At 37.7% G+C, this 15,787-nt stretch overlaps 1 protein-coding gene across 2 annotated transcripts in view; it reads left to right on the top strand.

Moving 5' to 3' along the window:
- Positions 1-14,453, top strand: part of si:ch211-196i2.1 (collagen alpha-1(I) chain) — a 117,228-nt gene extending 102,775 nt beyond the window's left edge. For both annotated transcript variants that reach the window (XM_005921731.2, XM_014333404.2), the window contains 15 exons: positions 316-369; positions 642-695; positions 786-839; positions 994-1,047; positions 1,214-1,267; positions 1,555-1,608; positions 1,742-1,795; positions 2,365-2,382; positions 2,662-2,715; positions 3,093-3,155; positions 3,441-3,606; positions 4,828-4,937; positions 5,791-5,871; positions 7,153-7,335; positions 9,640-14,453. In XM_005921731.2, the coding sequence (XP_005921793.1) occupies positions 316-369; positions 642-695; positions 786-839; positions 994-1,047; positions 1,214-1,267; positions 1,555-1,608; positions 1,742-1,795; positions 2,365-2,382; positions 2,662-2,715; positions 3,093-3,155; positions 3,441-3,606; positions 4,828-4,937; positions 5,791-5,871; positions 7,153-7,335; positions 9,640-9,789 (1,203 nt within the window). In that variant the 3' untranslated portion in view covers positions 9,790-14,453. The remainder of the gene's footprint in view (positions 1-315; positions 370-641; positions 696-785; positions 840-993; positions 1,048-1,213; positions 1,268-1,554; positions 1,609-1,741; positions 1,796-2,364; positions 2,383-2,661; positions 2,716-3,092; positions 3,156-3,440; positions 3,607-4,827; positions 4,938-5,790; positions 5,872-7,152; positions 7,336-9,639) is intronic.
- Positions 14,454-15,787: the final 1,334 nt, after the last annotated feature.

Genomic DNA, 15,787 nt, shown 5'->3' with positions numbered 1-15,787 from the left:
TCAGCCAGGGTTTCGGGTGAGCTCATTGTGAAACCTGGCCCCACCTTATCATGTGATTTACTGAGGTCAGATGGCCCAGGGTGTGAGTGGGCGTTAAGGCGTCTGGGAAGGGATCTCAAAACTGGATTATAGATGGCAGAGAGTTGGTGTCGTAAACCCCCGCCTCTGTTCAAAGATGGTCGCTCACAGTGGACATAGATGGCTTCTTTCACTCCTCTTTCAAACCATCTGTCCTCTCTGTCCTCTCTGTCCAAAATGTGAATTCTTGGCTTTTACTTTTCAAATAACTTTCCCACTTTGTGTTTTGCTCCACAGGGAGAAGAAGGCAAGACTGGTTCACCAGGGAAGAGGGGTCATGTTGGAAGGAGGGTAAGGTCAACGAAAGGTTTATGTAATGTAAGGATGTAGCGCCATAGTTTAGTCATTTACACGCTAACAAGCAAAATATTCCCCGTGTGACTGTGGGAGGAGGAACAAATTCTCTGGGAGTTATGTTGAGAAGAGTATCCACTGTATACAAAGTGACTGGAACTAGCTTTAAGGATGTAACAGTGAGTCCACAGTTGTGATGAAGCTAAGATGATCTCTATATTATCAATATTATTACTTTTCTTTTTTTATCATGGCGTATTCATCCTCAGGGAAAAAGGGGAAAGGCTGGAGTCACAGGGCCCAGGGGAGAGAGAGGACCAAAGGTGGGAACACAACTATATGCTTTGTGTAACCCCTACAGTTGGTTTAAATATGAGATATGACCTAACAGTAGACTGTGCTTTATTGTTTAGGGTGAAAAGGGAGACACAGGACCGGTGGGGCTCCCTGGATGGTCAGGACTCATTGTAAGTGAATTTGCGCACCTACCCATCCATACATCATTGTTGAAATTGCTTCTTCATTGGTCTACCACATTCAGTGAGTTGGAGACAAATGGATGATTTTAACAAATAGAATGCGTTTATTTTTATGTGATGTGTTTTTGTGTTCTTTACCAAGGGAATCCCCGGCTTACGTGGAGAGTCAGGTGATCAAGGTCAAAGGGGTGAAAAGGTAAACAAGTGAAAAGATAACGAAGACCGACTACAGTACTGTTCAAAAGTCTTGGGTCATCCCTTAGTTCTTTATGTTTTGCTTCCAACTACTTATTCAGACTTTCTAAAGGTCTTTCCAAGTGTCTTTCATCCTGTCTGTTAACATATGTTTCATATTTTCTTAGGGTGACAAAGGAGACATGGGACTGCCTGGACTACCTGGAGTTGATGGCATGAAGGTAGGAGCAGTTAACAGATTTAAACAGAAAAACAGTCGTAAACAAAACAAACAGGATCATTTAAGTTGTAGTCTTTTGTGGTATGTAAATGACTGTTTAATATGTTTGGATATATCAAGATAATTTGGAAAATAACAAAAGGAAGACAAATGCCAAATGAGATTCACATAGTGGTTCATTCTGATCAAAGAACGCTCATCCAGGTGGTTCTGGTTTTTATTTACTGGGGCCATTAAAAACACTAGAAACATTATATCACTGCTGCTTTGGGATTTTCCTTTTTTTAGGGTATCCGTGGTCCTGTTGGATTGCCTGGTCCAGAGGGTCCAAAAGGGGAACAGGTACACAAAAAAAGACTGCAGCATTGTTAGCTCTCGGGTTTAAAGCCTTGAATTTTCCCATGTGTAACTGTGTTTAAATGATGTTAAAGATTGACAGATGTTTATGTTTCTCACTATACTGATGTTGTCTTAGGGAAACATTGGTCTGCCAGGGCCCAGGGGCATGTCAGGGATGCCTGGATTGCCTGTAAGTATTATCTCTCTCTAAATCTTTAATATACTTTTGAGTATGGCAAGCTTATGCAACATGTTTTATTCATGATACATTTTTTCAGCCCTCTTTAACTGTTGTATTTTTCTTTTTCTGTTTGTCATTTCCCCCCTCTGATATGCAAAGTTTAGTCAGGAAGATATATCTTGGACTTTTTCAATATTTTATGTTTTCAATTCAAGAATTTCACATGTTTTGCTCAGACACTTTTTGCCAGGGTATGTCTGAAAAATGAAGACAAATGTTATTGTTTTATAATAACCGCTGCAATTTCTGCATAAAGGCAGACTGCTGTCTGTTAGCCTACCCTGTTCTTCAGCTACCAGCCTGTGAAATCAATCATCATTCAGAAGCACTTTATAACTGTTCAACCCACTGTGTCTTAAGAAAAAAAAATGTCCATTGACTAAGATTATAAAATCAGCAAGGGTACAGGTGACAGGCTCTTAATGCAGCTGATAAAAGCAATCGGAAGTCGATAAATGCACTTCATACTGAAAAATCACACTAATGCCCTTTTCTTCCCCTGTCCTCTGTTCTTGCAGGGTTTGTTTGGATTAAAGGTATGAAATCATCACCTCCAGCTCTCTTGTTCTTCTATATCAAACACTCTTCAGCTCTTACTCACCACTCTGTGAAGAAAATGGCCTGTTCCCCCTTTTTTAAGTGACTCACATAATCATAAAGATGTCACACTTGGAAGTTGGCAGTCTAATGTGATCATGCAGCAGTCTTTATTTCCTTATCGGTGTATGTGATAATTAACAGTTTGATATTGCCATGTGGAAGAGTACGGAATTGTATTGTTATATTGTTGCTATTATATATAATTCTCCCTGCAGGGATTGAAAGGCTACCAAGGTCTGCCTGGTCCACCTGGCAGGAAGGGGCTGCCGGTAAGTCTACAACAGATGGGTAAAAAACACTAGGTTATCATGTTTGCTCTAACAATGCAAACAGTTTTCTGTCTGTTGCAATACCTGGGTGCAGGGCTTTCCCATCTTTCCTACTTCATCTGATCTGGGTGGAGTAGAAACTGTGTTTGCCCCAAATTTGCTCTCATGGGTTAGCAAAGCTTGGTTGGAAAGCTTGAAACAAAACCCAAACAAGGGTGTACAGTTTAATTCTAATTACCCTGAATTACATTATACTAAGATATTATAACAGAATTATTCCCAGTTATGTCAAATGATTGATATAATACTTTTTATCTATTTTGGCTAGTTTATAATAGTTTAGGTTTAGTCATTTGAAGGTTAATCTTGTGTTTTAGGGTCCACCTGGCATTCCCGGACTTCCCGGAAAGTCACTGAACATGACCTTGTCTCAGCTCAAGGCAAGTAGTTTCTAAACTGTATTGCCAATTATATGTTGGAATTGTTGTTTTCTGTTACGAAATATTCGATTAAAATTGCACATTAAAAAACATTTCTTTCCAACAACTGGAAACAGTATGTGTTTAAAAAAGAAAGACAGAAATTAAAGATATAGAGATATAAAGAAATAAGAATTTTTTAAAAACCCCTTCATATCAAAATCATTATTTTTCATTAAATTTACATGGGCTCTAAACATTAAACTTGGCCGAATCATATTCTCCTCATTGTCTTCCCATATCCAGGACCTCATGTACATGTCAGATAAGCCCAACTACCTTCTGATCCAGACGTTGCTGGATACTCTTCAGGAGGAGCTTCGGCTGCTTTTGGATCCTCCTGATGGCAGCAAAGAGCATCCAGCTACTACCTGTCTGGAGCTCTGGCTCTGTCACCCTGAATACAGCAGTGGTCAGTTACTGAAACTTTAAAGTAAACACTAAAGCAACACTGAACGATTGTGAACGATCCCCAAGCTAGATGGAGTAAAAAAAAGGGTTAAATGAGTGTCTCCTGCTCCATTACAGCTTTGTGCTGTAATAGAATAGATTTACAGAATAGAATACATTTCAGAGGAAAAATGAAAAAAGATTAGTTTATTTTTCTCTTATTTGGTTTTGAGTAAAAACTAAAGTGAGGCTTTGTAGATGATTGACCTGTATATTCTCTGTGTAGTGTGGTTCAGCGTGTGGTTTAGGCCATCTAAGCCAGAACTTCACCTTACAACAAAGCGTCCATCTGTTTTAGTACTTCTAAAATAATTTGAGTCATATAATCAACAAGCAGAATCTATTAGGTTCACCTCCACCTCTTTCCCAAGGTCAGCTCTGATAGGCTCCCTGTGCTCATAGTTGGATAAGCTGCTTAAGATTATGGATTAAACCTATTTATACTATTTATACATACATATTGTTATTAGAGCAAAACCAGTTGAAGTGCTTTGGTTTTTAACATTACCCCTGTACTTCACCTACCTCCGAAGCATGGAGGGTAAGTAGCCTTGTGAAATGTTTGCATTTATTTAGGCTCATTTAACACAGATGGTAGATTTAAATTCTTGTCTTGCTGTTTATGCTTTACTGCCACTTTGCTAAGAGTCCCTAAGTGCTGATATCAAGTCTCAAAATCAGTTTGTTTCAAATAACATCACCCAGTAAAATGCATGAATTCTTTTCCCAGCAGCATTGTGTATATAGAAAAATGCTTTGTTTTAAAATAAATGTTATTTTCCATTTATGACTTTTTTCCCTTTGAAGAGATTATTAACTTTATTTTATCTATTTTATCAGCATATAATATATTGACAAATACATACATACTGTATATGTTGGTACATATATTAAGGTATATTTGTATATAAATGATAATGAATATGGGTAATTCTATTTGACTATCAAAGATCCAAATTTGCAGATCGTCAGCAATCCTGTTGCTTGTTGCCACGGGGATATTAATAGTTCACAGAAGACATATTTTTACACTCCAGCCTCTTTAATGCTTTCCTTTTACAGGCCAGCATGTTGAAGTTCTTGTGCTCCCTGTATTTCACTGCTTTTACTGTCAGCATGGAGCATACTGTAATACTTTGATCCCTGGGTTTCTCATTCATTTCCTGCTAACCTTTCTGTACAGGAATGTATTACATTGACCCCAACCAGGGCAGTCCTGCCGATGCCCTGCTGGCTTACTGCAGCTTCTCTTCCACATCAAAACAGACCTGCCTTCATCCTCAAGACTCTCAGGTATAAAGACATCAGCAGAGAAAGTCTGCAGGAAATTGTACCTCTGAATCAAGGACATGGCCACTATCATTTAATGTATTTGTATTGTAGGTGAATCGTCATTCACCTCATGCTTCTGCAGTAGTGACTTTAACTTGAATCTGTATCTTTGTCTCTAAACAGGAAATTTCTTTTGCACTTTTACACTTTTTCTCCTTTTTTCAACTTAAGTGTGAATAGTTATGAAGCTATGAGTGGGAATAACGTAGTAATAAGCACTTAAAAATGTTTGATTTGCTAATTTCAATGCTGAGATCTTCTGTACCCTAGAAATGATCAGATTTGACAATTCCAAAATTTCTTGTCTCTTATATAAAACTAAATTCAATGAGCTACATCAAGTATATTAGATAAAATGTATTTAACTGAATTTGCATGTCACCCCTCATTTATTAAATGTTTCAAATTTAATCTGTTTGCATCAGTCAGAGGTATGCATGAAGAAAACTAAGTTGTCTGGTTGCAGGAAGGAATGAAGCAATGCATGGCTAAATTACTTTATATTCATCTGAAGGGTATCAGGTCATGTAAAGGACAGAAACTATTATTATTCTCATTGTATTGTGTTTTCCTGGTTTCATGGTTGGTTCAGTCTGTTTAAAACCACAAAACACACTCACCTTTCACCCTATCTACTCTAATATAGTCCAGCCTACATAAATAATTGACTCACTCAACCAAAGAGAAATGTGAATTGGTTTCCGTTAGCATGAGTCGAATACTGCTTTAGTCATGTCTGAGCAGCATGGTAATTCAGGATTTCATTAGCAACAGTCTGAAAACGAAATTGTGCCTTCTTTTCATCTGCCTACAGCTGCCAACGAAAGCGTGGATGGAGGACTTTTCCGAGGAAGGATCTTTTCAGTGGCTCAGCAAGCTGAATCAGGGATTTCAGGTGAGTGAATACCTCTGGGTGGCACTGCCAAAATTAAACATTAATTCTAGGGCCTGGGTTCTGCTAGGCAAGAAGTTCTTGGTGTTACATTTATAAAGTTGGCTAGATGAACAAAATAGGCAAAAGTTTCTAAAGTGGGGAAAATGTACTCTCACATTATTAGGTAAACATGTTCAACTGCTTGTTAACACAAATATCTAATTAGCCAATCATGTGGCAGCAGCTTAATGCATGTAGACATGGTCAAGACGACCTGCTAAAGTTCAAACCAAGCATCAGAACAGGGAAAAGAGACACTGCTAATGACATGGTGTCATGTATATGTAGTGGAGATGAGGACCCAAATGCACACTCACAGACTGACAGAGTTAAACAAAAAATGAGCCATTTATTTGGACTGTTGACCAAAATACAAAAGATGAAACACAAAAATACAAAAGGGAACTAAAAAAGGCTACTTACAGAAACCTAAACTGGGAATAAACGCTAGGGAAAATGCCACTGAAGCTGGGAAACACAAGGCAAAAAACATCAACTGATGCTCTGCTCTATATATAGACGGCAACTACATATTTCTAAAAGGGTGACCAGGGGACTGGAAATAGAAAATAGAGGAAAACGAGACACAGCTAAACAGAATCAAAGCAGACGAGATAAAAGAAACAAAACTCTAGACGACAAACAAGGAACCACAACCTCCCAACAACAAACAGGAAGTGAGATAACTAAATAGGGAAAACACAGACATGACTAGACTAAATACAAGGGAAAAGACACAAGAGGATGAAACACTGGGAGAAGAGCTAAAGTCTAAAGCATGGATATCAAAAATAAGGCCCTGGGGCCAGAGTCAGCCTTCTGAAGACATTCGTTGCCATCAAAGATCATTTGATGCCTTTCTTTTTGTTAAATAAAAATGTATTTTATGCATGAGTAAATAAAACACCCTCTAAAACACTGATATTCAGTTGTTACTGGACACATATACATTGAGTTCATCGAACTTGATTTGCTGAAACAGTCGCCTCCTGGAGCTGGGACTGCAGGTTCCACTTGAGCTTGTAAATATGGTTGGAAACCAAAATAATGATCTAAAATAGGCTAAACAGCTGGAAACACCGCACATTACACAAAGAAAACAGGAGATGATAACAATAATAATAATGCATATATATTACCACACATATAATTAATGTATTTTTTTTCAGTTTTCCTTTTATTTAGTGTCTTTGGCCTGATTTATAATAAAGCCTTTCTGATAACTCTAATATGTTTTTATAGTTTTATTATCAAGGTGCTAATGTGGTCCAGATGCGCTTTCTGAGATTGCACAGTGGCACAGCTGTACAGAAGGTTACCTACTCCTGCCACCCAGGACACAGACTGGGCCCGGCCTACCGAGATGTCAAATTCCTCACTGACTCAAGGACACAAAGTTACCTCGGAGCAGTTCAAGATTGTGTGGTATGTAACAGAACTACTGAAAAATATCTTCCTATTTGACTTTTTTTCACCTCCTTTTTGCCAGATTTGCAAAAGGTTGGACAGATTAACTCAACATGGGCAGGGTGTAGAAGGACATAAAGCTCTGTTAATCCAAGATAGTTTGGAAGGAATTCCCAAAGGCCCAAAATAAAAAAAATTAATTAAAAAGTGAGAAAAATATCTGGCATCTGTATAAATGTAGTAGTTATCTGTAAGAGGAGTGAAGATATTTGAAGATACCACCTTTATACAAAACAAAAAATAAAATACTGTGTACTGTACTGCAGATCCTGAATGTTTTATATATAAGTAAATGGCATGTGGTTTGTGGAGCTCAATGTGCAAAAAATATATACAGTTTTCAAAAATCATGACTTGCTTATTAAACAAAGAAAAAAGAAGAAAAGTAGTTTCATGTAAAATGGCATAAATGTGTCAATCTGCTATCAGTTTGTGACTGAATGGGGTCAAGTTGACAATTACATGCAATCTGTTTGTGAGAACACAGTGATTAACTGTGATGAATTGGCAAAAAATCTGTATCGCTCTGCATATACAGGAATTTACATTAGCTAATTAGATTTAAAGTACAGCCAAAGCCTCACAGATTTGAGACAGAAATTCCAAAAAACCTTCACAAATAGGAGTTTGGTTACTGCAGTCGTACTGAAGCTGTATTTTTTGGTCCTGTTTATGTGCGTACATGTCATTCTGTCACTCTGTGTGTAAACACAATACCTTTAAAAGTTTTAAATAAATTCTGATACAACTTTGTTCAAGTGTACAGTGGGGTCAAAATTGACTTACAATACAATTTCATTTATATAGCACATTTAAAAAACCACAGGTATGCCAAAGTGCTTCACAGAACGAGTTAGAGCAATAATAAATACAAATACAAAACACAAAATACAAATAAAATATACTAACAGGCGGGTGACATAACTAACCAATAATACACCAGGCATAGTAGGCACAACCCGAAAGGCTGAAGGTTAAAACATTATTAATATTAATAAAGCGAAAAAGATAACTTACAGTACACCAAAAATGCGGGCTCTAGGAGGCAGGGAAAGCAAGGCTAAACAAATACGTTTTTAATCGAGATTTAAAAGATTGAATCTAATCAGACACCCGAATAGCTAGAGGGAGGTTATTCCAGAGGTAGGGTGCGACAGCGGCGAATGCGCGGTCACCTCTGGTCTTGAGCCGAGATCTAGGTCGCACCAGGAGCATTTGGCCTGCTGATCTAAGCGCTCTCCCAGGGATATAAAAGCTGAGGAGATCCGTAAGATAGCTGGGCGCGGTGTTATTTATGATTTTAAAAGTGAGCAATAAGATTTTAAAATCAATACGAAATTTAATAGGGAGCCAGTGCAGGTCGGAAAGAACTGGAGTAATAGACTCAAACCTGCCAGTTCCAGTTAAAAGACGCGCTTACAACCTTCAAGGTCAACTTAATGATTTATTGGTTGAAACTTGGCAAAAGGTTTAATAACTTAGAAACTATGATTCTTACAGTTGTGGTGTGTCAACATATAGAAAGTACCATGTACAGATTTCAATTATTATGTCACATTTGACCTCAAGGTCAATAGGTTGACCTAAAAGGCCAAAGTGATAATAACGCTATATCAAGTATTTTAAAACTGTTTCTTACAGTCATTGTTTATATTGACAACATGTAGGCGTATAGGGAATGATATATGAGGATTCTAAATATCGCAATATTTTATCATGACTTTGTTCTGTACATTACAGTTACAGGTTATAATCATTTAAAAACACAACAGTTTGAATACATGTACAATGACCCTGAATAAGATTTACTTTGGGGTTGTTGTTTTTTTTAAACAAAGTAAACTTCCTGATCAAAAACCTTTTTTTCACTTAATATTTATGACTAAACATTTAAGTGAATTTTACTAAACAATTAAATGAATGCTACAAATATAATATATTCACATAAATAAAAATAGTAAAAAAATATTTATATTCAAAATGATATCAGGTAATGGGTTTCAACTGGGAAAATAAGAAAAGGCTGCACTTTCTAATGCAATAAAAGTGCATTTCAATACTATTCCCTTAAAAAAGTAAATATTGGTCCGAGACTGAGCTGTGTGGGTGGGGGGTTGCACTCTCGCAGTTATGCTTGTTTCTTTGATCATAACAGAGAGAGTTTATGTATGTATGTATACCATTTATGTATATTCAATTCTGATCTCTACTTAGGGTTTACTACTGTAAATGTTCAAATGTAATCTATTTTTTGTTCATCAGCCTGGAGAGGAGATGGAGTCTGGTCCTCGGGAGTCTGTGCTGGAGTTTGAGGACCTCCATCTCCTTCCTCTGAGAGACGTGGCACTAATGGGAGGAGGAAACGCGACATACCAGTTTGGCCTCACTGTTGGACCTGTGTGTTTCAGTTAGAGATGGGAGAAAACTGTACCATCCCGGAAGATTCTCAGGTCCAGGACACAAACTCTCTTTAAATCATGGACAAGTGGAACCTTCCAGTCTGTGAAGTTTTTGCTTCTTTATCCTCTAGTGTTGGAGGATTTTATCCTTCAAGTTCAGTGACTTTGTATGACTGAATCTTTGAGGCCAATAGTGCCCCCAGGCTTTTTTTCATGGAGAAGGCAATTTCGTTTACAGAGACATTAAATAATTTAAGTGTATGTTTTTTGGGGTTTTTTTTACAAGCATCCTTTATACAGTGTTTTGTTTTTTGTTATGCAGTTATGCAGGGATAGTGTTACAGCTTGCTCACTGTATATATAAAACGTCAGACTGTCCTCACTGATGTCTATAACAATGTGTTCTTTACAGGGACACGGCTTCTGGTGTCCCATAGGCCTGTGAAGCTCTCACTGTAAATCCACTGTTCTAGTACTGTAAGTGAACCTAGGTGTCATTTTTCTCAAGGTGCTAATTTTATTCAAAAGACCACCATTTATTTAATACAAAAACCAATAGAAAGGGACAGTTATGTTACTTGATTTTACCTGTCTGTTGTCAACAAGACCAACTGTCTTCATCTCTTGAAATACAAATTATTGTTTATTGTTTTCAATGTTTAATGTTGCTATGTTTTTTTTTTTGTTTCCTTTCTTTAAATTTGTCTCAGGTATGACTACACATGTTGGCACTGAATCCAATGTTGCCACTCTGTTGTCCAGTTTTGTAGTTTGGCCTTTAAACCAAACCTAGAAAATCTTGATTTCAAACATTGGATAAATACACATAATCCAACAGTGATTTGCTAATGGTAAATGAAAACACAATATGTGATTGTCCACCCCTCATCTTGTAGCTAGAGATACTCACCAGAGAACTAAATGTGATGCAGCACGAGAAAAGACCAAGTATCATGGCTGTGCACAGAAACAGCCAAGAAACAACCAGACTTTCTAATATTTCCCATGTTTATGATCACTGCCGGCAAATATCTCTCAAAACAATATCTATGAAATGCATTTTATTCAAGAGTTTAATATGCATAACTTTGCATATAAGCAACACACAGTTTTGGTCCACATGCTCATCCAGCAAAGCTCTCGGCTACAAGGGGGAAATCCTCACTCAGCACAGCCGTATGGGGTGAGCTGGCCAGCCAGCCAGTGAAATGTCATCTCTGTTGTGGGCAAAAGACCTGCAACTGACAAATAAAGGCTATCTCATCTCATCTCAAATGTGGCCCTTTAGCGATGCTGGTGGCTTTTCTGACTTGTGGCGGCAACGCTGTGTGGCTTGTGATCCATTGGCAGTCGCTACAAGTGACTGTTAATCTATTTGCATCATTACTGAAGTAGAATAATTTACAGAACGGATACAATTTCAAATAGAAAATAAAGATAGATAAATGTTTTTGGACGCTAATATAGAAGTTTTTAAATTTTAGGAAACCAAAACCTTAAAAATCTTGGACAAATGTGTATTTCTCCACAGCTGAAAATAGCTGGAAAAAAAGTAATTATTAACTCCAGATTCATTTGTGGTTGTGCATAGTATCATGGTGGCATAAAAATTGTAGCGCCCGTATGTCTCCGGTAATTCCTCAAAGTTTTTTTTCTAACAGAATTCCACTTCAGTTTAGAGAAAAGCATGATTGGTGTAATGACAGTTCTTCTTTTGGCTGCTTAGGTGTCACCCCAGTGGATCATCTTCCTCCATCTCTAGCTCTCCTGTCACAGCAACCCTCTGCATGTCCTCCTCCACTATATCCATGAACCTCCACTGAGGTCAACTTCTTTTCCTCCTGCCTTCAGGAGCATCTTCAACATCCTTTGTCCAGTGTCCCTCCTTTTCACATGTCCAAATCATCTCAGCCTCACCTCTCTAACTTTGTCTCCAAACCGCTCAACCTGAGCTATCTTTCTGATGTACTCATTTCTAATCACGTCCATCCCGGCAAAAATCTTAACATCCTCAAATCCTGAAATCTGCCTTCTGTCATCTGTCTTTCTGTCAGTGCCACCATCTCCAAACCATGCATCATAGGTTTCACTACCACGACCATTAAATTTTGAGAAGATGTTTCCGCATCCAATAACTAAGTAGATAATTAAGTAAATAAACAAATTAGTAGTACATTTTGAATTGGGTTACACCTTGGAAACCATACAGGAAAAAAAAAACTAAATTGTCAGACAAAAGTGGGTAATAATCCAATACAGTTTACCATCACATAGACTGCATGCAATGAAAGCCTGCAAAGATATGACTGGTCAATGCAACTATAAGTGGAAACCAGAGCTTTCAGTACCAATCCCTTGGTACATTCTATATATTCATGTAGAGATTACCAGCCGTATTAAAGTTAATACTGGTTTCCAGCTCCATATTTGTAATTCATGTGCTTTACGACAGCAGCTTTGCATGATTCACAGTTGGAAAAAAATCCTTATTTACCTGACACTGATCCTTTGTGCAGCCTCAAACAGACTGTTTTGATTCCTTTCCCTTTAAGCCAGCTTTGTTGTGATTGGCTGTCCCTTGCAAACAGAATGTTCTGACAGCAAGTGGGTGGGTCTTCAGTGCTCACATCCAGAGCTTTGACTCAAAAATGACCATATTAATATTTATTCTGTCTTTGACATCACAGATCCAGTATAAGTAAAAGAAAAACAAAACAAAATGTAATCTAAGCATTTACAGCTCTCTCTAACACGTAGACCTCTTTTTTTTTTTTTTTTTTTTAAGAAATTACCATTTAATTTAAAAAAATTGAATCCACACTAGGTCTAGAAATATCCTGATTATCTAACTTACTGTTTGAAAGAAATCTCCGTCCCGGGTCATCCGTGGATCGGGTTTTCCTCCGAGACGTGGGCACCTATAAGCAGAGTTTTGTCTTTACCCTATAAGATTCAAAATTATTCAAAGTAACACTCAGGTATGCCGTTCAGCAGGTTAGTTACGACGTCGGGAGTAGCTTGGGAGAACAAGGAAACACAGACTGCTTCAGGTTGCCTTCCCAAACCAACTCAAAGGTTTATTCATCATACAACAGTTTATATAGAGGAAAAAGGTTCGTGTGTCAGCAGATTCTCAGTTCAAACCGGTACAGACCAAATAAGGAAGCGTCTTCCTGCCCTCTGAGCAAAGAAGTATCCTTTGTATAGTTTATCAGTTCAGCTACAATTTATGATTATCCCAGCAAAATACACTCCTAGACATAGAACACAGAGTTCTTTCATTAGTGAATTCTGAAACAAACCACCTGACCTTTAACAAGCCTTTTTCTAAGAGATAAAGAAGGGAGGATGGGAGTAAGGAAGTGATCTCTGTGGTATTTTCGACCTTGAGGTACCAGCCTGTGATTCTTACACATTAATTCTTGGGTCACAGAGAAAGAGAAAAACAACTAGTAAATGGGCCTTATTGAGTAACAGTTTTCCTGTATAATATCACTATAAAACAATATCCTGTAAATGCTACCATGGTATCAAAATATCACAACACTGTTTTCCTCCATTTTCTTTAATGTCTTGGACAAAAAACTGCTGGAATCTGACAATCTGTCACATTTTAAATAAATGTTTCATATCCTTCTCCCCCACACATGTAGTACATCAGAGTTTTTACCCTTTTAACATGGGAAATGTGACATTCAACCATGTGAGAAGTGTTATGCAAACCAAAAAGTGAGACTAAACACATATAACCAGTAGTAGAGTAGTACCCTGACCCTGCTAAGATTCTTTGACTCACTGTTAAACAAAATTACCCACTTAGCTTTGAGAAATTTCTGTTTACCTGAATTTATTCCTTATTCAGTCTGCAAAGTGCTTGGGTCCAGTGGCAGGAGGAAAATCTCATAGCTACTCTGCAGAATTTGTGCTTGTGTCCCAGAGTCGGTTCAGCTGTGAGTGATGAGCAGTGTGCTGCAAAGTGTGCACAGAGAGTAAGATGTCAGGGAGTTGGTGGTGAGAGCCCAAACAACATCAGTCCAACTGGAGAACTAAAAAAAACATCATTCTCAAACCAAAGTCTGCCGGGAACCAGAGAGCCAGAAGTCAACCAGATGAATTACAATTAAACATCTCAGTCACATTTGTTTCATTCTGGCTTTGTGTTAAATATGTAATATTTTCTTTTTTGTATTTAGATTTTATAATAGCATTTTATATGATTGCCTTAGCTGGCTGAGACTGATCATTCTTACTTTGCTTGTTTTGTAAAATTATCACTCTTAAAAATATGAAACAAAATGCTGGGCATCTAACTTGTGTGATCCCTCCATCAACTTGTTCAAAGTGTGTCAGCTGAATTAAAAAAAATACATATACATAACCAAATATTGTCTCAGTTCAATTTTATTATTGTAAGTTTTGGAATTATTTGGTCAGTGAAAACCATCCAACATATTTTGAGTGTTTTTGATGAAACTAAGGTAGGAAGCTATAATTCTTTGATATATGAGAGTGTTAGAGGACTTACTAAACAAACGTATCTGACTTGACAGCATTAAAAAAGTGAAATTAAATGTTTAATAATTTTTGTGCTCAACCAAACAGTTGATTTGTCACTTTGTGGTGCTAATGCTAACATAACCTAAATGTTATTAAAATTGATTATTTGCCATAAAATCAGCCCACTGGACCCATTTTATTTATCCATTGCTGTTGATAAATTACATGTTAGCACAGCAAGAATATGTTGAAATAATTTCCTCAGTAAGTAATTTTTGTAACTTTCCGAGTTAAGATTAGTAAATATGGTAAAAATCAAGAGTAACATGTGGAAATCAAAAATATCACAACTAATTACCGTTTGACCAAATTATAGTAGCTGGTAAATTAATATTATTAAGCTGTCAAAATTATAATTTCATGTTTAACTAGTACTATATGGACGCTAAGCAGTTAAAAGTCACATGCTCCTGTGGCAGATTTGTGAGCGGAGTCTCATGATATCATCCACCTTCAACCACAGTGTGTTTGAGGTCATGGTTTCATATGAAGCCAACGGGGCTGGCACTCTCCACCAGTATATTGCTAACAAACTAGATGAGTGGGGCTTTAAATTGTTCTGCCAAGCAAGTTCATCTGGCATCATCCACGACTTGCTGCTGTATCAAGGGGGATCTACATTCTTCAATGCTCCCCTCAGTGAAAAGGAACAGAAGCTACCTCTAAGGGGCCAAAGTTGTAGAAATCACTATGCAAACCCATAAAAGAACCTGAGGTCTTCACAAGTTTCAGCTTGGTCCAGAACTTGCACATGTCCTTGGGTGTCAGGTGCATTGGTACTGTATGACCAAACTGCACCGGTGGAGCTCCCCTGATGGCAGACAAAGACCTGATGAAGAAGGGCCATGGAGCCTGTGATTACAGGTCTGATGAAGGTCTGATTGCAGTAAAATGCCTCTTTCATTGGTCAAACGGTGGAGCAAAGAGTCCAATGCAAAGATCACCATTTGATGCCCATCACTCATCCCTGTATATAATTAGCATATGGGAGGAACTGAGCTTTCTGATATGCTATAACACCTGTATAAGACAAGTTATAAGTCACAAGTTAAGGAGATGGCATATGCCACTGTTTGGATACATCCTTGACTTGAATTCCTGGTCTACAAGAGGGACTGTGCCCTAGTGGACCAGAAACCGATGGCTCTCAAAAGGTTTGTGCCTGGCTGTGTCTGAACCAAGTTAACAAGCCAGCATCTACAGTTGGACAACCATGATTCAGCTCTCCATGACCACAGAATAAATGCTACACCCTAAGACCCCAACGACCAAAACCAGTAGATGTTCTTGATTTGCACAGTTTTTGTTTTGTTTTTTTAAAAACAAAAATTATTTTGCACAGTAGCATTCAATCAGAAGTAGCCTGAATGTGAGTATTTTGTGCTGCTGCACATTTTTCACAGTTGCAGATTTAAAAAAATATGTATTTTGTTGTTTGATATAATACTTTCCTT

The sequence above is a fragment of the Haplochromis burtoni genome, unplaced genomic scaffold (genome assembly GCF_018398535.1).
Source record: "Haplochromis burtoni strain Fernald_Lab_line unplaced genomic scaffold, NCSU_Asbu1 Contig_51, whole genome shotgun sequence".
Classification (NCBI taxonomy): Eukaryota; Metazoa; Chordata; class Actinopteri; order Cichliformes; family Cichlidae; genus Haplochromis; species Haplochromis burtoni.
The sequence above is the reverse complement of the archived record's forward strand: the minus strand, read 5'-3'. Positions and strand labels throughout refer to the sequence as shown.